General features: G+C 38.7%; 1 protein-coding gene across 6 annotated transcripts in view; it reads left to right on the top strand.

Annotated features, from left to right (window-relative positions):
• fam13a (family with sequence similarity 13 member A) overlaps positions 1 to 20623 on the top strand; it is a 52705-nt gene extending 32082 nt beyond the window's left edge. For 4 of the 6 annotated variants that reach the window (XM_082164202.1, XM_082164205.1, XM_082164203.1 and 1 more), the window contains 14 exons: positions 229 to 385; positions 3763 to 3836; positions 4313 to 4352; positions 9003 to 9105; positions 13357 to 13573; positions 13658 to 13799; positions 13988 to 14069; positions 14958 to 15163; positions 15260 to 15343; positions 15440 to 15535; positions 17527 to 17610; positions 18066 to 18259; positions 19051 to 19152; positions 19296 to 20623. In XM_082164202.1, the coding sequence (XP_082020328.1) occupies positions 229 to 385; positions 3763 to 3836; positions 4313 to 4352; positions 9003 to 9105; positions 13357 to 13573; positions 13658 to 13799; positions 13988 to 14069; positions 14958 to 15163; positions 15260 to 15343; positions 15440 to 15535; positions 17527 to 17610; positions 18066 to 18259; positions 19051 to 19152; positions 19296 to 19419 (1705 nt within the window). In that variant the 3' untranslated portion in view covers positions 19420 to 20623. The remainder of the gene's footprint in view (positions 1 to 228; positions 386 to 3762; positions 3837 to 4312; positions 4353 to 9002; positions 9106 to 13356; positions 13574 to 13657; positions 13800 to 13987; positions 14070 to 14957; positions 15164 to 15259; positions 15344 to 15439; positions 15536 to 17526; positions 17611 to 18065; positions 18260 to 19050; positions 19153 to 19295) is intronic. The other 2 variants (XM_082164201.1, XM_082164204.1) reach the window with 2 other exon arrangements.
• Positions 20624 to 20632: the final 9 nt, after the last annotated feature.

The following is a 20632-nucleotide window of genomic DNA, read 5'->3' as shown; positions in this document are numbered from 1 at the left end:
TAAGCAAAACGATCTACAGAGACACTGAAAACATTAGATTAGTGGCTCAACAGTTGTGCTGTTACATAGATGTAAATAAACAGTCACGTCTGCTTTAAGTAGTTGAGGAATCGCAGCTACGGTTGTGGTCTTAGGATTTGATCCCTTGAGTAAAGGGCAAGCACAGGAAGGCCTTGTCTCATCTCTCATAATTCTGTGGTGTCTGAAAGTGATCGGTGTCTTTCTCAGGGTCGAGGGTGATAAAGAGAACAACCCGTCTCCGGGTGTGAGGGTCACAGAGGAGTGTGACAGGCGTCTGCTGCTGCCACACGAGGCTCAGAGAAACAGGAAGCCCAAACACAGTCCCACACTGACTGAGCTCTCTGCCAACCAGGACGCCCCCACTGTAAGTCTGATTTTTAGTCTTATCTCCATGGCCTTCTCTATATCTTTCTGCAAGCAAGGCTTTTCCACTATTACAATTGCTCTTACTTAGGGGTTAGTGATTTCAGCAAACCACTAACCAAAAGTATTCAATTTAGGAGTGCAACTTGTCCCACAGTTTTCATGCAAATAAGACTTACAATTTTCACTTGCCGGACAATGAAATCATTTTTTTTATTTATTTTTTTTACTTGGGCTAGTAAGCAACCAATTGGCAACAGCTGTGCAACCACTTAAAGGGATAGTTCACCCTAAAATGAACATTTTGTCATCAGCTGTTCCAAACCTGTATGAGTTTCTTTCTTCTGTTGAACACAAAATACAATGCTTTGAAGAATGTTGGTAACCAGACAGTTGACAGTAGCCATTGGCTTCAGTAGTATTTTTTTCCTACTATGGAAGTCAATGGGTGCCGATAATAATAAAATTAACTTTTATTAACATCAGTAACGTGCAAAAAAACAAATTATAGGAAAAAAAATCTACTTTTGGTAAATGCACTATTGTTCTTCTATAGTATCATCCTGAACAGACTGGCAGCTTCAGTGATTATAAGAGCACTCTTTACTTGCTTTCTGTGTAATTCAGTCACAATTTGAAGAATTTAGTTTTTCATGATAACTTGTGACTTCCTACTTTTTCCATATATTAGGGAAAGAAAATGCTAATTAGCCAATAAGTGCTCCTCAGGTTCTACTCTGCCATCTACTGGTTATAGTGGTAATTTTATATCTTTTTTTAAATAAAAGTTAAAATTAAAATAAATGTGCTTGTTTGCCACAAAGTGTTAGTTTTCCTATACCTTTAATTTTTTAGTTTTACAAATCACTTTAAAAATAACATTCAAATCGGATAATATTTAGAGGTTGGAAGTGCTTGAAAAAGTGTGAAGCACTTGAAAACCCTTGAAAAGTGCTTGAATTTCACTCTCGAAAGGTTGTATGAACCCTGAGATGAATAATGTATTAAAAAATATATATATTCAACTATTTCTGCCACAATACCGTGGTTACAGTCAGGATTGAATATTGGTGATTTGTGGACTGAAAAGCCTTCTATAACTTGTTTGTTCATGGTACAATGTTTCTCCTGGTTTCCACGTCAGCGCTGTTTGATCTGATTTATAACATAGAATTCTGTGCCCTCTGCGAATTCAAATGCTTTCTCACTGGATCTCCCAGCACTGTGTAGTAACGGTGTCGCGTGATCTGCTTGTGAGTAAACCTGTTCTGAGCTCGCATTGCTCTGCCTATCATTGCTCTGAGCTGATAAACGGTCCGCGCTGCGCAGCTTAAACGAGAGCCGTTTCTCATGAAGCAACAGAAATAGCAGCTCTTATCAGTTGGGCAACGTGGTGGACGCGACCTCTAACAAAATTTAATGTCGCACTGGAAGGAAAAAAGGATGCAGTCTGGAGTCCTGAAATGAAGAAAAAATTTCTTGAATTGTCATGTTTGGGTGAACTATCCATTTAAATGACGTCCCAAAAAAACCCCCACTACACATTAAAGTGTAGTGTGGTACGAAGCAGTGACAGGAACAGCTAATTATCTTAAAATCCTTCTTGTCCTTGTTCATGGGAGACAGACAACACAATGTATCTCTGTGGAAAATCAGAGGTAAATTGCAGGGCTCGCTTTTGTCTTAATAGTGTTTTGACGAAGACACTGACTCATGTTTATGCTAGGTGTGTGATTTTTGTATTTTGTATTTACCTCAGCAGATCAGACCACAGTGTTCAAAGCATTTGTCGGTACACCACAGTGACGTGCATTAGACACCATTAAAGATGTTTTAGTATTATGTTAATGTTATGTTTATACAAAAACATCTCTTGGTCAACTTGTGGTTGACCTATATGGGCATTTTATTTGCAGATAACCAATATAATTAGATGTTCGGTTTGTAATGTAGACAAAAGTCTGACACCACATAAAAATCAAAACGTAACTTATAGTAAACCTAGAATTAAAGCAAATGCGTTAAATATGAAGGACTTATTACAGAAATTACTAAGTTCATGTTTTTTAATTCTACTTTTCAAGTAGACTTTATATAGTTACTCTAGGTCAGTGGTTCCCAAACTTTTAACAGGCATGTACCCCCTGAGACATTATAGATCTTCCGGAGTACCCCCAACACCACCAATTGTTAACAACAAGTTTTTTTTATTTATTATTAATATTTATTTTTTATCAATTTTGTTGAGAATAGTGAATAGAATCATAAACATATGATACAAATCTCATCAAAAGTCAACATATGATACAAATGTGCTGAATATAATGATTTTTAAACAGATATGCACCCAATCTCACACACAATAGGCCTACAACACATATCCAACATCTCATTAAAGCTATTGTTAACTTTTCACATACTGATAAGTATTGCTTTTCACATATGATAACATTGTATATTTTCTTAACTTCTCTGCTGTAAAATAAAAATAAAAAAGAGAACACATTAACAATAGTAAACTAAATAGTTGTTTACGTATGTTCTTACATAATGCAGCGATGTTAGGCCGAATTGGGGACAGTTTCAGTCTTAGATCATTTTCCACAAACAGTCTGTTCCTATACTTGGTCTTAAGAAATAGAACCGACGCCTATTTTTCACGCGACACGCAAGCGTGTTGGAAGCGTTTCCAGGCAAAATAGAGTAGAAAAAGATGAGGTTTATATGTTATTTATGTTGACGGCAAAATAGGCTATAGAATATATTTCGTTCTGTATTGACAGGTGCAGTATTTGAAAATCGATAATATTTTTTTACATTACATTTATATTTGCATTTATTTCAAACCCTAGACACTTTCAAACATCAAAATGACATTTTTTAAATATGTATTCGTGTCAAAATGACATATAAACATCTTTTCCTACTCTATTTTGCCTGGAAACGCTTCCTGTCGCGTGAAAAATAGGCGTCGGTTCTATTTCTAGCATGCACGCGTTTTCCGCGCGGCTCGAGCCGTGCCTGAGACGCGTGTGCCACGCAGCCAGTGTGTCGCCGGCCTTAGATCTTTTTTCGCGTACCCCCTGAAATCAGTCCACGTACCCCAGTTTGACAACCGTGGCTCTAGGTGGATACTGTCCAGTGCATATCACTTTTACAACTGTTAAACATGATAATAACCCTGAATTTGACTGCTGCAAAAACTTGTATATGCAACCTAGGTAATAGCATCGGATATTAGCACACTTTTAGCACACCTTACTGTCACATTATTTATTTATTTATTATTTGTTGTTTATTTAATGTTGGTTTCTGTTTTCTTTGTTGTCTTACTCTTAACATATTAAGATACATGTGTTGGTTTTCTTTTAAATCTAGCCAATGGAATGCCAAGAGCCACCTGGGGCTTACGGCAGAAATGCTACGGATAACATGGCATCAGCTGATAACAGGTAATTTAAACACCTCTAAATGTATTATGTGCAGTTCTATGTGTGTTGGGCAGTAGAATTAATTTAAATGGGTCACATCACGAGAAATCTTCTGTTCCCGAAACCCCACCTATTGAAACTAATCTTGTATAACTGAGCCCCTTGGGTTTCTGAGACCAGAAACCTGAAAACATTACCATATAACCCACATTTACAGTGCAATATTGCTTATTTAGTGGTCATAAATTATGGATTTTTTAAACACCCTGATTTAACAATACGAGTAAAATCACTGAAGGTCAAATCTTGTGCTGTTTCTGACCGTGTGTAGCACCTACCGCTCTGCACACTGGATCCCAGCATGTGAAACAATTCATTTTTTTAAAACAATATCCCTGATCATTTCAGTCTGCTCTTTACACATTGAGCAGTTAATTTATAATTTTAGCAAATAGGAATGTTATGCTGTTATATCACTAATGAAATATATTTTTTAGGGGGATCCATCAAAAGGAACATGGGTTAAATTTTATTCAGGTGAGTGTATATTTATTTTTATTTATTTTATTTTTTTGCGACAAGTTCCTGCAATCACAGCCTCGTTTTTAAAAAGAGAAATGTAGATAAACAACATACTTGAGTGAGTGGATTATTTTCTTAGGTGAGAAGACGCCTGCAGAAAGGACACCAAATCTTTAGGCTTTCACAATGTCTTTTGATCGTCTGTTACGGTGGTGTTAAGACTGTTTGGTACATGTCAACACTGAATATACATTATCAGATCTTTGGATAAAGGGATTAGTAAAGCATCTGAATTGCATCGAAAACAATTGTATCTGTTGGTGTTACTGTGAGAACATCCTGGATTTGTTGAACCACCACCTACCTTTACCCTGCTGTCATGCCATCTGGGCTCTGGCTCCGTTTAATGTCAATGTGCCAACTGACCAAAACCCTCGGCTTTAGTTGTGTTCCTGCATGTTCAGACCAATCGGTTTATAAAGCTGTGAAAATTACGTTACACGCCATTGGTTGTCCTCCAAGTACTGATACACAGTGGTCTCATAGTATTTGAACACTCTTAAAAATAAAGCTTCTTTTTTGGCACCTATGGTTCTATGAAGAACCTTTAACATCCATGGAATCTTTCCATTCCACAAAAGGTTCTTTATAGTGGAAAAAGGTTATTGAGACACTTTACAATAAGGTTCATTAGTTAACATTAGTTAATGTATTAAAGGGATACTTCACCGATTAGTATCAGTAGAAACCCGGTAGTATTTTCGAATGACCGTGCTTCCCTCCCTCACGTCCCCCTGAGACGAGAGATTTCTGTATTGTGTGTCTGGAAAAAATCCTCCGATGACACAAAAATCGTCATTTCGCGTTATCTGAGGCTTTTTTGTCCAGAGGCGAGAGACTACAGCCAGTAGGAGGAGCTCGTTCCGCATGTTTTCAACCCGCCCATAGGGGGATCTCACGATAAAACGGCGTCTTTTCAGTTTCGAGTCAACTAGTAGCCTAGTTGAATCATTTCTTCCGATACTGCCCTATGTAACCGATAGGCGTGGCTTGGGAGTGTCCTCGTAGGGCAGCGAAGCAAGTGCATTCTGGGAGTTGTTGTCTTTCATCCACATGAGCCAAAAATACATTTTCTGGCTTTTCTCAGTCTAGAAGGCACCAACTTTTAAATAATTTCACATTTCTACTACATAAATGACCCAATTTAAATACACATTCATCTTTCCAGGGGTGAAATATCCCTTTAACTATCATGAACTAACCATGAGCAATACATTTGTTACTGTACGTACTTTGTTAACGTTAGTTAATAAAAAGTCATTTATTGTTTGTTCATGTTAGTTCACAGTGCATTAACTAATGTTAAGATTATAATATATTTGTAAATGTTGAAATTAACATTAACAAAGATTAATAAATGCTGTAGAAGTGCAGTTCATTATTAGTTCATGCTAATTAATGTAGTTAACTAATGTTAAAGGTGCAATGCGCAACATTTCATGTTAAAAATACCCGTTTTTCTAACCCATACATGCTTAAACAATTGCCTGATGGGCTGAATGAGCCCTTCTCTGATCACTGCGATTGCCTCTATAATCCTGTACAGTAAAATAAATAAGAGGGATTCGGGATGGAATGAGCGTGCACACCTCTGGTTGCAGTTTCGCTTGTCGCCAGAGGGGGCATAGTTCTGCAAAAACTCAGAGACTTGCGCATTGCACCTTTAACTAATGAACCTTATTGTAAAGTGTTACACATGAGATGATTAAAATTCTTCAAACTAAGAAAAAAAATGGTTCTTTCAACAACTGTTCACTGAAAGGTTCTCTCAGGAACCCGTACTGGTTCTTCTCTGACATTCCTTTTAAGAACCTTTATTTTTAAGTGTATTAAATCTAACAAACTCTAACAAACTTGAAATAAAATGTAGTGCTTGTGCTATTATTCTTTCAAATGAACGTCACTCGGTTGGTTTATTTAACTGATGCAATGACATTCATACATTTTTAAGAGTGATTCAAGCGTTCAAATACTTTGAGGGTCAATGAAAGAGTTGATATAGTCACAAACATCCTGTGTTGAAATATTTCTGTATCGACGGTTCAGTCTGTAAAACAGTCTAGTCTAAATAAGACTATATATAGAAATCAAGCAATTCAGTTTCCTTTCTCTTTGTCCTTCAAAGATGTTTGTAATGTTCCCTTTTAAAATTAAAGATTACTTTGATTATTTTTTTAACAAGGAATATTGGTTTTAAGCCCAAACATTATTCGCTGTCATTGTGATGTCACATTCATGTTGAATCAGTGTCACTGCATGTGATGCGTGAGATCTTACTCCTTCGTGCGCTCTAACAGTTAGAACATGTTGTACCCAGCTGTGACACGTAGCATTGTGGTATAAGAGTTTCCCATCTCGTTGATTCTGGCAGCTGATTAGAGACCTTTTTCTTTGAACGTGTTGAAAGACACAATCCTTTACTCATATGCAGAGCTTTACTGCAGCTTTATCAGTAAACCAGTGATTACAGCTAACTTTGACTGTTTGGTTTCTACATTGAGCATGTCAATTCAGTAATGAATAATTTATGGTAAATTCATCATTTTATCTTAGTTTCACATTTAATGCTTTTAATGTGCACTCTGTAATTTTGTCCTTATTAAAAGTTTTAATCAGTACATAAAGATATTAATAGTATTTTTTGAAAAAAAAGTTGACACATCAAGAGCTTTGCCCTATGGGGTCTGTAATACAGATCACATGACCAGCCGGAAACTACTCACTTAATCTCGGTAACTCTCTGTAATCGTTATTGGACTCTTGTGGAATGAATTAATCTGGACTGACTGTGAATATAACATTTATGTAGTGGCATGAGTATCTGAGAACCAACATAAACAAAACATTACTGAGTACACCTTTAACTTTTTCATCTTCAGTAAGTTCAGTTAAGGATTACACTAGGTTTAAAATGCATGCATTATGAACAAAAGATCTTCGTACTACTTTTTAAAAAAAATTTATGCAGAGCATTTTCAAATAATATGTTCATAATTCATGGCATTTTTTTTTTTATTATTTGTATTATTTATTTCATTTTATTCACCTCTTATTTTAAACACTTCATTTCCCACCTAACTTTTCAACAACACCACCTTTGCTTCATTGCTTTTAGGCCACAGTTTGAGTTTCTAGACCAGATTACTAGTGTTTTGGCATCTCTGGATATGATGAGATGTGTAGATTTGAAATATTTATATCCATAACAACTCCAATCTCATCAGCCATATAATCTCATTATAGATGTCACCTCTTTAATCATTACGTGAACAGGTGATGACAGCATTATCAGATGAATTGTTTACTGTTGATTGCCCTTGATTGGAGAGATTTTTCTGGGACAAACATCATGTGAAATCATCCAAATCTGTCGAAAGCCTGTTGATCTAAGTCAACTGACTTCCACCGCTCAGGTCTTTAAGTCGTTTTCGTCACGGTTTAAGCAAAAGCACGTAGATTAGGTTTACGTGCATACTGTTAACACATTCTTCTTATGAATGAGCAGTTGGCCTGCACGTGAACTGTTGTTTATTTTATTATCAGTTTTGATGAGTGTTGTATTTGTGCGATGAGGCACATTTCAGGTTAAATGTTTACTTTTTGTCTCCTTGCATTGAAGTGCCAGAGTTTTCACATTCAGGATGTCTGGACAGTCTGTTTCCCTTTCTGTTCCTTATCTCCTCTGGTGGTAATAAACATCACGTCTCTTGGCGTATTGGCTGTGGCGTTTTACAGAGTCGTGTACACAACTTTAAACGGCACAAAGTCCTCATTCCAAGTTTGGATTGAGACATAATCAGGAGTGTTGCAATTATGGACCATTATGGGCACGTAATGAAAATCACACTGACAAAAATAGCACGTCTGCAATGGCACAAGTGCGTTTCAAATCCAGTTGCATTAGCATGAGTAAGCCCTGTGTGCCGTAATAACAGAAAACGGGACTGTTTGTCATGCTGTCGGTAATGCAGGGCATGTACACTGAATTGTTTTTTGGTGTAGAACCAATTTTCACTCAGAAGTTGTTAGTAAATGTAACAAAATGGCAATTAAGACACTGAATTAAATGTGAAATTTCCCATTTAAAAAAAAGTCCCGCTTTTAAAAAGTCCCTCTTTGCTCCAAAAATAGCCCCCATCCCACGCCCCAGTGGCGGAAGTGTGTGTTTGTGCGAGTGACCGAGTTGCATGTTTTGTCTGCACCCTTCACGACCCCTCCTGCGTGATTTGATCATCGCCGAAACGGGGAGGGGGGAAGAGTCCCGGCAATGACAAAATGAAAAGATTGGGAAGGCATTTCTGCCTGCGTGCTTTGCGTGCTCTCTCACTATGGGACACACAGCTGCTCAGAGAGAAAGGGAGGGGTAGAGGGATAGAAAAGAACATAAAATTGGCCACACCTACCCTGCAAGCAACCTGGGTGGGGTTTGAGCAGGGCAGACGGCCAATCAGCAGGCAGGGGTTTGTCCTGCAGTGCCGCCCCCTGCCTCCTCCCAGCCTGTAAGTAGACGAGGGCAGACGCAGGCAGGGTATTGCTCAACTTAAGAAGCGCACTACCCCCACTCTGCTGTAGTTGGTGTTTATCCCTCGCTCTTTTCTCTGCTAGACGCCTGCCATGAAGATCCTGGAGGCTCTTAGTGGCACAGAGCCGTGCGATGATGTCCCTCGACTGGACCTTTCTACTCTGACAGACGACAACAACTGGGCAGGTCAGTGTTTTTATTTTTTTTATTTGTGTCTCTCACTTTGTTGCTTTATCTCTCTGCACATGGGCGGCAGCTGCAAGTCTGCCTTCCCCACATTGTGTCCTCATGCAGTGGGTATTATTAAGTCACTTAATAGAGGAAGAAGATTACAAGTAGTCTGCAATCTGTTTTCCTCCTCATGCATACTGTTGCGTTTAGTCTAGAGAGGCTTGTTTTGCATTGCAACTGCGTGCTAGCTATGCTTTTTTTTGTGCATTGTTTTAGCAAATACTGAGATTGTAGCTACAGCTACTTCAAAGCCCTGCGATGTCCCTTGAGAATTTTGACTCGGATGCCTCTGGGATTTATTGAGTTTGCACTGGATTCGGTTGCGGTTCTTGCAGTTGCATCTTTTTTTTTCTTTTTTTTCTCTCCCCACACTTCCCCTTTGACCATAATTCTCTGTTTGTAAACAGTTGAAAGGCTGTTGATTGCATATTTGTGCTTCTTTGTTAATATGTCATATTTGTTAAGATAAAATATATATTAGGTTTTTATTTAATTTATTATTTAATTTTAACGTGTATTAATGAAAATGGATTATAGCACTTTCTTGTTTACTCATCATATTATTTGAGATAAAATTCAATATTCTTTTGTTTTAATTTTTTACGTATAATTTAATGTTTAGATTAATTTATAAATATAGATTATAGACTATATAAATACTATATATTAAACATATATATAATATTTATATTTAATGTATGTATTAGTATATTTTAGTTAATTTTAATGCATAGATTGATTTATAAATATGATCATAGCTCTTTAATAATATTTTACTTTGTATTAGGCCATGTTTTATACAAGCAGTCTATGAAATCAAAATGAACTTCACCTATAAGACGCATCACACTAAAATAAGTCGGTGGTTCTGTGCATTTTCACAGCTGCTGCGTTTCAGTCAAGTTTACGAGGATGAACCGCATTTGTCATCTTCGGTGTTTAAATTTGTTTGTGGTGTAGGAGGGCGAGCCTAGCAACAAGCAGACGTTCGGCTCTACAAGTGGAGGACCGTATAGTCATAGCAACTGAGAAGTGAAACAGGAGGAGGTTTAAATCCTGGAGTCTGAGAGCTGTTGCTATGTGCACGTCACGTCTCAGCCTTTTAAACTTGTCATGGCTATTCACAACAGTCTCCCTTCCTGTTTGTTCTCCCGTTCGTGCTGCACGTGCCAGTTGTAGACTTGTACAAACATGCGCAAACACACCCCTTTTCGCATTGACCTTGGAAATATTGTAGTGTAGGATTTCTAGATGTCTCCATTCGAGGCCTGGCACAGATGCGCCCTAGGCGGTGAAGTGCACATATATGGAGCTGCCCTGCTGACAGGTTTGCCATGTTGATTCACAGTTACCCTTTACTTTAATAAAGTGCTTAATATTGTGGTCACAGCCTTGGCAGGATCTCTATACTGTATAATGTACTTGTTCTGTGGCACCCTCTAGTGAGAGCTTCAAACGGCTGCTTACATAATGACACGTCTCGGTTGACTGTTAGACTAAAATGGTCCCAAAAAAAAAATCGCCCTGTGGTTTTGCAAGGTAGAGACATTCCTGGGAGTGCAACATGAGATATTTCCTCCATATGCTGTCTTTTGTTTGGACAGAAATGTTTTCGAAGGTTTTCAGTTTTTTAGTAGTTTTAAAATATGTACTGTGAAAAGCGTTATTACTAGTAAATAAGTAGAATTTGGAATTCAATTAAATCATTTCAATTTCAAATCAATTTAATTTGGCATTTGACATCTTATACACAGATCCTTGCAATTCATTTGACCAATAAAATTGCAGAAAACATAATGAAAAAGATTCGTTTTGGGACAATTTTATTGTAAATAAACAAATATTCTCACTATTTTTGGGGTGCATATTTCCTAGTTTTATTCTGCAAATCCTAGCTGTTTATGCTAAATGGAGCAACTAAATTTAGAAGAAAAACATGAAAAAGCATGATTTCAGATTTTTTATTATTGAAAAGAGCTATAAAATCAAAATACAAATCCTTGCAATCATGTTTGTTGTGCTGCGCAGAACAAATTAATCACACATAACATGATAATAGTTTTGGGACACGATTTATTGTCAAATTCAAATAAATAAATTCACTAGTTTTTGTTGGGTAGTCAATGTCCGGTTGTGCATTATTACCTATTTATGCATGACAAACGTAGCAATTTAATTAGTTATGCCACGGATAACATGATTCTTTTAGAACAACATTTTTTGAAAATAAACTACTATTTTGAGTAGTTCATAGTGCTTTTTACCTAGTTTGTTATGATGAGTGGAACAACTTGAGCACTGATAACATGATGAAAAATAATCAGTTTTATGTGTGGTAAAATACTTTGTTCAAATGTAATGCTTTGTGCATTTTGTTGTGCATACATGGTAATATTCTACAAATTGTAGCAATTATGCTAAGCGGAACAAAACCGCAGATGAAAAGGGTAAATGATTGTACAAGCTATAAGTGTTTTGTTAACATCTTTGGAAGCATATGCTGGAATCGAGTTCACGTGACTGTAAATATACAGTGGCACTAAAAACAAGCTGTTGCTCCAGCTCATGGGAGTGGTCAAATGAGTGTTCAGGACTGTATGTAACATTGAGCTGCCAGACCTTTGTCCCACTGCAGCCGGTGCCAAAAGCACATTGCGGTGACCCACTGCAGTGCCGAGAGGCAGCGGTTTGCCCAAATGTTTGTCAGCTGTGATGTTCACAATCTGGAAAAAAAAGCCTGCTTTTCTGCCTCATCATTTCCTTGGGTCGTTATAACAGTTGCGTCAGTGGTTACCTTTCTTCCCTTTTGTCTTTCAGATTCTCATTTCTTTAGTGCTTCTTTCCTTGATTTCAAAAGCCTTTTAAAATCAAGTCACAATGAGGGTAAGGGCTGAGATCTGCTTTTGTTAACAACTTGATATCCCTGAGCCCCATCTCTCACCAGTGACCTTTAAAAGCTGCATGGAAATCCCATTAAACAGCCCAAACTGGCATGTAGCTACCTAGCATCTAACATACTGCAGCCTTTGAGGACAGGCACAATAATATGTGGCTTTATTTATGTTCGCAATAGCCTACTGAGACTTTGTGAGCCTTTCAGTGAAAGGCCATCTTGTAGCACATGCTTTGATGTATTATGCCGGCTCAACAAAATGGCTCCAAATGCGCTGCCATGAGGGAGAGATCCACCTGACCCATTAGCTCCTCAAGCATGACTTGTAAGCGCATGACACAAAAAAGTGCAAAGAACCTGTAGGAATTTAAGCTGTACCAGATTGGTTGCACAGCATTTTGAAAAGCATGTTGAGCTGTTTGTTCTGTTTGTGTATGCATGTATTGAAATGATGCAATAGCATCCCTGCTATAGGCACCTCTATTACTGCTAATATGTGAATGTTAAACATTGCGAATGATTAGCAACTGCATAGCTGTGTGCCGAAAAACATTTTAATGTTCTTAAGTTTAGTTGGTAAATCTATTAAATAAAGTTACAGTCCCAAACATGGACACAAAACACATTGTTTTGTTTTTCCTAATGAACGTTGCCTTGTGCAAGGGGTTTTACCTTCACTTCAACACTGTAAATATGTTGATATCAACTTTACAACTGCAGATAAGATCAAGTTTGATCCATTATGCATGCGAGTTCCACAGGTCACATTGCAGTCAGCGTTTATCGCCACATTCTTCTTGCTGCATCGTTAAATTGCTCTTCTGACCTTACTTTATGATCCCGGCATCTGAATAGTAAATAAACAAAACATTCCGATATCACAGCATGTGCTCACAGTGTTTGATTAATAATCTGTAGTGCATGATACTCTTGAGAACACTTTGTCACGGTTACATTTAATAGTCTGCAATGAAAAAGCACACGTGTATTGTGTATTTAACAAAGGTGATAGTGTACTTATCTTTCTCAATGATAAAAACAACTGTCTGCTGAGCTGAATAGCTCACATTCTACTGGGTTTGACTATAACAATATTGTCCTCAGGATTCCCGAAATAGCAACAGGGTCAATAGAATATCAGCCTAGTTAAAATTTTATATGTACTCAAACGGTTGTTTGGCCCTGACTGTATATCAACAAAGACAAAATCTACCACTTGTTCCCTGTTTGGCTTGCTATTTACTAAGTGACTTGTGAAATCTAGGCACGCTGCTTTGTCATTTCCCTAAATTTTAACGCTTGTGTGTTGACAGAACCAGTGCCAGCCTACTCGTCGTGGCAAAGGGAGAGTATGGATCGCGAGGAAGCTCGTCTGTCTCCCCATGCCGGTGGCAAGCCGATTCGCCAGCTCCTGGAGGAGGACAGCGACCCAATGGTCTCGCCACGGTTCTACGCTTATGGAGACGGTCGGCAGTATCTGGACGACACAGAAGTTCCTCCATCACCGCCTAACGCCCACTCCTTTGTCAGGTAAAACAACAAACCCTTGTATGGTCTGAAAGAGGAAATCCTATGTTTTTCGGAGGGGGAAATTAATGCTGTTTCTCCATTTAGTAGGCGAAGAAGTTCGTCGTTAGGCTCCTGCGACGATGACCGGGAAGAGTTGACCTCTGCTCAGCTTTCAAAGCGGATCCACGTACTCAAGAAGAAGATCCGGAGGTTTGAGGAGAAGTTCGAGGATGAGCGCAAATACAGGGTGAGTGAAAGAGATCTGATTGGATGAGTCCCTTTTAAAAGTTGCGACAACTAAAAAACATTCTAATCAATGAAGCAGTCTATTCTGGAAAACATTGTTAATGTACCATTTTCATGATGATAATAACCGGTGCAAATTGTATTTAGCTCTATTTGCTACAAATGCTGAGTCTAGTGTTTTCTCTACAGCCTTCACACGGCGACAAAGCTGCCAACCCAGAGGTTCTGCGCTGGATGAATGAACTGGCCAAGATGCGCAAAGACTTAAAAGGTATGAATGAAAGTGGTTTGTATCATGTAAGCTAGAGCTGCATGACTAATCGTTAAAAGATCGCAATCTCGATTCAAACACCCAAGCAATTTTATTCCTAATTCCAACGATTTGCCTATTAAACCTTTGATAAAATCACAGCGAAACATGCAAATCTGCATTGACGCTGCTGCTGACCCAGAGAGAGTATTTTCAACCACACAGTATAATTATTTCTGTGTTACAAATATTCTATCACAGAAGTACCGGGATAAAAGTTTATAGTTCGGATATAAACAATGTCTACGGCAGCGATCAAAATAGATCAGATCACTTTTTTAAACGCAACATGGTGCACAAATAACACTTATATCGATTACATCATTACGCCACCGGGAGACGACAAGTGACTGTTAAAAACTGTATTTGGCATTGAATCATTCAGTCAAGAGATTCGTTCAAAAAGCACTGATTCATCCAGTAATGAAACAAGTGAAGTATTTATGAGTGAGTCATTGAATTATTCATTCAAACCAATTTAAAAAAAAAAGTGATTCACTCAGATTAAACATTTTAAATAAACTGCAGCAATTAACATTTTGTTAGAACCTCTAGTTAATTACATGTTATTTTGTTTAGTTGTCTGTTCAAAATCGTGGGAGAATTGTGATGTTTGAAAAAAAACGTGATTCTCAATTTATCCAGAATCGTGCAGCTCTAATGTAAGCCATGATAATCCAACCTTCATGATGTTTTGTTCAAGCAAATTGTTTCGGGTGTATTTTCTCACTAACCTTTGTGGGTTGGGCCTACCAGGAAAACAACATCTGATCTAATCTGCTCTGCTCTGCTCATGGCTTGCAAAGTTCTTATAAACAAGTGGCTCCATGTTCTGGCTCTACATCACAGATCACAAGTTGCTAAAGTCAGAAGAGGATTTGACGCCCATCCCCCGCCAGCGTAGCAACACGCTTCCCAGGAGCTTTGGGTCTCAGCTGGAGAAGAAAGCTCCTGAGACCAAAGCCCCCAAACCCCCTGTGGAAAGCACACTGGATGCAGTCATGAACAAACTGGAGGAGAAACGCAATGAAGCTGGCCGACCTGAAGACATTAAGGTGCGGTTTTTAAGGGTTTCTTTTTCCGCTTTTTGCCCTTTTTTATTATAAACAAATGCATGTATCTTTAAAATGTCATTCTCTTTTCTTCATTAGGACATGACCCGTGAACAGATTGGAGCAGAAAAAGTGGCCCTTCAGAAAGCTCTTCTATATTATGAGAACATCCATGGGAGACCAGTGAGTGTGCAGTTCTGAACCTTCAGAACATTTGAAGAACTTATCTACATAGGCTGAGGTTGATTTTAATGCCTGTGTTTTTGTCACTCATTCTAGATCACCAAGAATGAGAGGCAGGTCATGAAGCCTCTATACGACCGGTACCGACTCGTCAAACAAATCCTCTGTAGAGCTTCCGCCATTCCAGTCATTGTAAGTTCTGTTATTCCACCATTTTTCACTTTTCCCTCACCATTGCATGCTTCTGTCCCAACTCTGTTTCTCCATTCACTGGAGAAATCTCTCATCTTGGGAGTTCATGTACAGCAAGAGTGTCCAATCCTGCTCCTGGAGGGCCACTATCCTTTAGAGTTTAGCTACAATCCTGGCTGTTGCAACTTCATTATTCTGCCTCCTAAGATACCTCACTAAGGCCAAATTTACTTTCTCCTTCACAGGCCTTGTTTACACCTGGTATTAAGATGCGTTTTGGTCGATCGGATCACAAGTGGAAGATGCTAAATACAGGTGTAAACGGGGTCTAAAACGTTTTAAGCTTGTCCACTTTCAACCACTTCCAGAGGTAGTTGAAAACACTTTCGACTGGATTACTTTCGTAGTGTAGATGCTCATGTGGTCGAATGTGTTCATACAGCCACAAAAGACCGCCTACTCTCCATCTACTGACCTAATGTGAAAACCTTATGAGAAGCACGCTTGCCAGACGGGATTTAGACTGACGGCTGGAGACCCAAGTTTCGTAGTTCGAAGACGAAAAACGTACCAAGCAAGATGCTCTCTCTCCATTCCTGATTTCTAACGCACACTCACAGCGTTCGGCTGGTCTTGCGACTGTCAGTGCAGAAACGAAAGCTCCTGCTCTCCGTGTGTTTTTCCGTCGTCTCCGGGAGCGTTTTTATGTAAACAGCGCAAGCTTATTTTGTCCATTAGATCGAAAGATCTGAAAAGACACTTACATTTACCCACCCATAGACCCTCACCATGAATAAATCAGGATAGAAGTGGTCGAAGGTGGACAAAAGAGAAGGAAAACACCAGCTGAAAACGAGAATGTGTCTCCATCGTCTACTTGTGATCCGATCGACCAAAATGCATCTTAATACCAGGTGTAAACAGGGCCTCAGATGCCATGAAGCAAGATGGCTAACTAAGCAAGAGAAATTTAATTCAGTAGTAAAACATAGTAATAAAAATAAATTGGTGATTTTACCAAATTTTTCTGTATACTGTACTGTATTGAAACCATTACGAGTCGAGTGCCCCACATTGGGCGCCATATTTGAGCTGTGCAAAGTTGCTGCCTATGTAGACTGTTCCAAATCAGCCACTTGTGAGGGTCATTAGAGTTCGGTTACTGACCATGTAGGCAGTTGGCAGCAAGGTTAGGTTTGGGAATAAAGCTAATACTTATCTGAGCCACGCTAGCAGATATGCATAAGCTACTATGGTTGTATTAAAGGCTAGCTAGCTGCTATTACTTCTTGATTCATGAACTAAACCGTATGGATAAATCTCCATGGTATTAGAGGAGAAAATTAGCAGTAGCACAATATAAGCATTTAGATTTTGTATTGATGCAATGGCAGTGCCGGGGCTTTTTAGCGCCTGTAAGCCCGTCTTTAGCAAGAGCTCAAGAGTAGCTCACTGAGTTCATATCCTGGAGCTTGATATTTGCAACAGTATTCCTTATAATTCCCAATTCTCTTACATACATACTCTTAAAACATTAAGCAGCAACCCTGGGCATATTCCCACACCACAGGAAGTGCTTTCCCCCACTTAATACAGAATGATATGCATGTGAAATACAACAACAAAACATCCTAAGGGCATGCAAATATTATATTGGTATGTTCTGAAAACATCTGGCTTATGTAACACAAAATGGATGTTACCATTATATAATACTCTAAAGCCTGATTATACCTGTTTAACATTTGAATTGTCTTTTAGCTTTAGCTTAGTTACATTTTCTCTTAGCATCAGTTAAACCGTGGGTTCCCAATTGGGTGAATATGCTTCATATGCCCTAAAACAATTACTTGAAGTGCCACCTTCAGATGTCAAGCTTTATTTAATGTGAATCTTCTAGTCCATTAGTGGAGTAGTGAGACCTGCCCTGAAGTGGGCTTTTGTGAAGGTAGTTTACCGGGTTGTAATGTCACTATTAACACCCACCACAGGGCTCGCCTTCCAGCAAGCGCAGAGGCCCCCTGCTGCAGCCCATTATCGAGGGTGTACCAGCCCTGTTCTTCAGCGACACAAAGGTGAAGAGCTGTGACTGCTCAATCAACCAGTGATTCGGCTGACCCACCTCCTTCCCCCCACTAGTTTCCTCATTAACCTAATCATGAATCAGTAACTTGCATGGGCACATACTTGGGAGTGCTGTGAGATTCGACTCCTGCTGATTCCAAAGCCGTTTGATCACATCCCTGTTGGGTTTTGGCACCAGGGATGTGAAAACTTGAATTGGTGACTCAAATGTAAGGCAGTGCACTAAATACTCCAACTAAAATGAAAATAATTGATTGCACTGTTAAAGCACTGATGCTTTTCATTTGTACTAACACTTGTCACAACAGAGGCTTGATGCACAATGATTCCTAAATGATTCCCATTGAGATTCGCCTTCCAAATCAATGTTAGGCTTGATGCTGCTCAGTCATGGTAGTGTAAACCCTCGGAGATAACTCACCAGCGCCATCTGCTCTTTTCCCAGGAGGAGGAGGATGGCTCGGATGACGACGACACCAGGACACAGTTCACGGTCACAGTTAAGCCGGAGCTGAGCATGCTGGGACTTCTCGAGCAGCTGGATGAGGACACAGACGGTTTCATCTCACCTGTTGATGAACTATCACCCTCCAAGAACACTATGGATATGAGATTGTCCAATTTGCATGCTGCTACCATGTGAGTATTAGGTTTAGAGTAGAAACGTATATCTTAGGGCGCTGACACACAAGATAATGCTTGGACAGAGTTTTTGAAGATGTGGAAAGAGTCGTACCAGACCTCAAATGGCCAGGTCTCTCTCTTTCTCTCACAAGAAAGGGACTAACCAGGGCTGCTTTTCTCAAAAGCATTGTGAGCTAAGTTGATCGTAGAGACCATTGGTGACAATGGTTCTACAATATACTTAGGCTTATGATGCTTTTGGGAAACACAGCCCTGGACTGCGTAAACCCAAGTATATCGTAGAGACCATTAGTGCCAATGGTTTTTACAGCTTACTTGCACTTATGATGCTTTTGGAAAATGCAGCCCTGGTAAACTAAAGGTATAATAAATAAAATAAGGCAGATTTCCCAAATCACAACTAGAAAAGTTGTCATTGGTCAATGCATCGTAGTTAAAATGTTGTCAACTACTGGTTGTGCGATGTAGCCCGAGCCTAATGATTTTCCTCTACATCCTTGCTATGCATCATCCCCATTGACGTCAATGAATTTGCGTGTTTTCTGACGTAAACTCTAGTGTGTAAGCGCCTTTACAGACCTTTTACATTTCTTCGTATTCATAATTTATCTTGTGGAGCTCCAAGGCCAAATATATACAAATGGCTAAAAGTACTCTGTACAATTTAAAAAAGCTAATTGTTTGGTAATATTTACCAACTATTGAAATGGCAAATTATTGAATTGTCGCTTCAGTGGGTCGAATGAATGTTAAAACTTTCCACTCCCTCTTAACCAAACACACAGGCAGGAACTTGTGGAGCAACTCCAGGAAGCCCGCGAGGAAAAGAAAAGAATCCGCCAAAACCTCCGTGAATTTGAGGATGAGTTCTTCAAACAGAATGGCAGGTAAAGAAAACTTTCACAATACAAATACAAAGGTAACATGTTTGCTCTTAAAATTGTAAACATTCATATGATGGAATCTGTGTCTCTACAGAAAAATAAAATAAATCTTATTATCGAATGTTGTACTTGTGCTTTTCCCATAGAAACGTGCAAAAGGAAGATCGCTCGCCCTTGGCAGGGGAATACAATGAATACAAGCATATTAAAGCCAAGCTAAGGCTGTTGGAAGTGCTCATCAGTAAAAGAGACTCCTCCAAGTTCATTTAGTGCTCAGCTTACTCAAGACTTACTCTACTAGCCAAGCAAGGACCAGCCACTGCTATCCAAAGCAATACAGTGGGTACAAAGACATGTTTTACAGGCACATTTGGCTTTGAAGGACACAGAGACATGCCTGGTTCACCAATAGCAGATGTACAGTGCTGCTTGTTCCACTGTACAGCGAAAAGGACTCGTGTTCTGCTTTTGACTTCTGATAATTTTGCCGTCTGCTATGAGACCGTGGATTCAGAATACTATCTGATCCCGATTCCCTTTGAAGCCCAGAAGAATGTTTCTGTTATATTTTGTGTTCGTATTGGTATTTAGATCAGTTTTTTTCTATATTAATATCGCTATAATATAGAAACAACTGTGTTTTCACAATCAGGCACAAGCTTTGAAGAACATTGAGATATTGCGTCTTAAATTGTCTTATGTATATAGAGATGAGGAGAGTTTATCATTATAGGAACTTTTAGTATTTGATGAATTGAAGAAAGTAACCAATTAATGGAAGGAAGGCTCTCTGTATATAATTTTTTTTTGTTATTTACTGGTGCCATAATTCATGCAAATGGCTTTATTTTGAATATTAACGCTTCTGAGGAAATGCAGCATTTGCATTGTTCATCGTTAATCTAATTTCCCTCTCCTCCAACTTTAAAGCTGTAATCTTTAAGACCATTGACTAAGCTAGAATTGACTCAATTTTCTTTACAAAAGAAAAAAAAAAGTGCAAAAAACAACCAAAAGAAAAAAAACAAAGGAATAAAATCTCTCGCTATGCTGTAATGGTGTAGAAACGCACAAACCAAGGTACTATAAACCAGATTTCATTGCTATTTTTTTGTGTATATTTTTATACTAAATAGTCTCAAGTGTCGAACTGGTCATCACATGAAACTCACTGTTTAACAGTGATGTGGGTGGATCAAATCCCCTCAAACACATCTCTATTGTTAGCGAGCAATAGAAAGCGAACCTGTGGGGCCTCACTGAGCGTTTGCGCCTGGTGAACGCATACACAAACCGAGTGAGCACGTCACCCCCTTCTCTTATTCTCCAGATTGGAAAATTGTAGCGTGGATTTTGTTTTTACTGAACGTGACAAGAATGATGGATAAAGATGAATACTGTGTGTACATTTTAGTACATGATCGTATTTGTATTTTGTACATATGATATAAAACCAAAATATTTTTTCTGACTATACTGATGT

Source organism: Leuciscus leuciscus, assembly GCF_965113295.1.
Source record: "Leuciscus leuciscus genome assembly, chromosome: 3".
Taxonomy (NCBI): Eukaryota; Metazoa; Chordata; class Actinopteri; order Cypriniformes; family Leuciscidae; genus Leuciscus; species Leuciscus leuciscus.
This window is presented reverse-complemented; position numbering and strand designations above follow the sequence as displayed.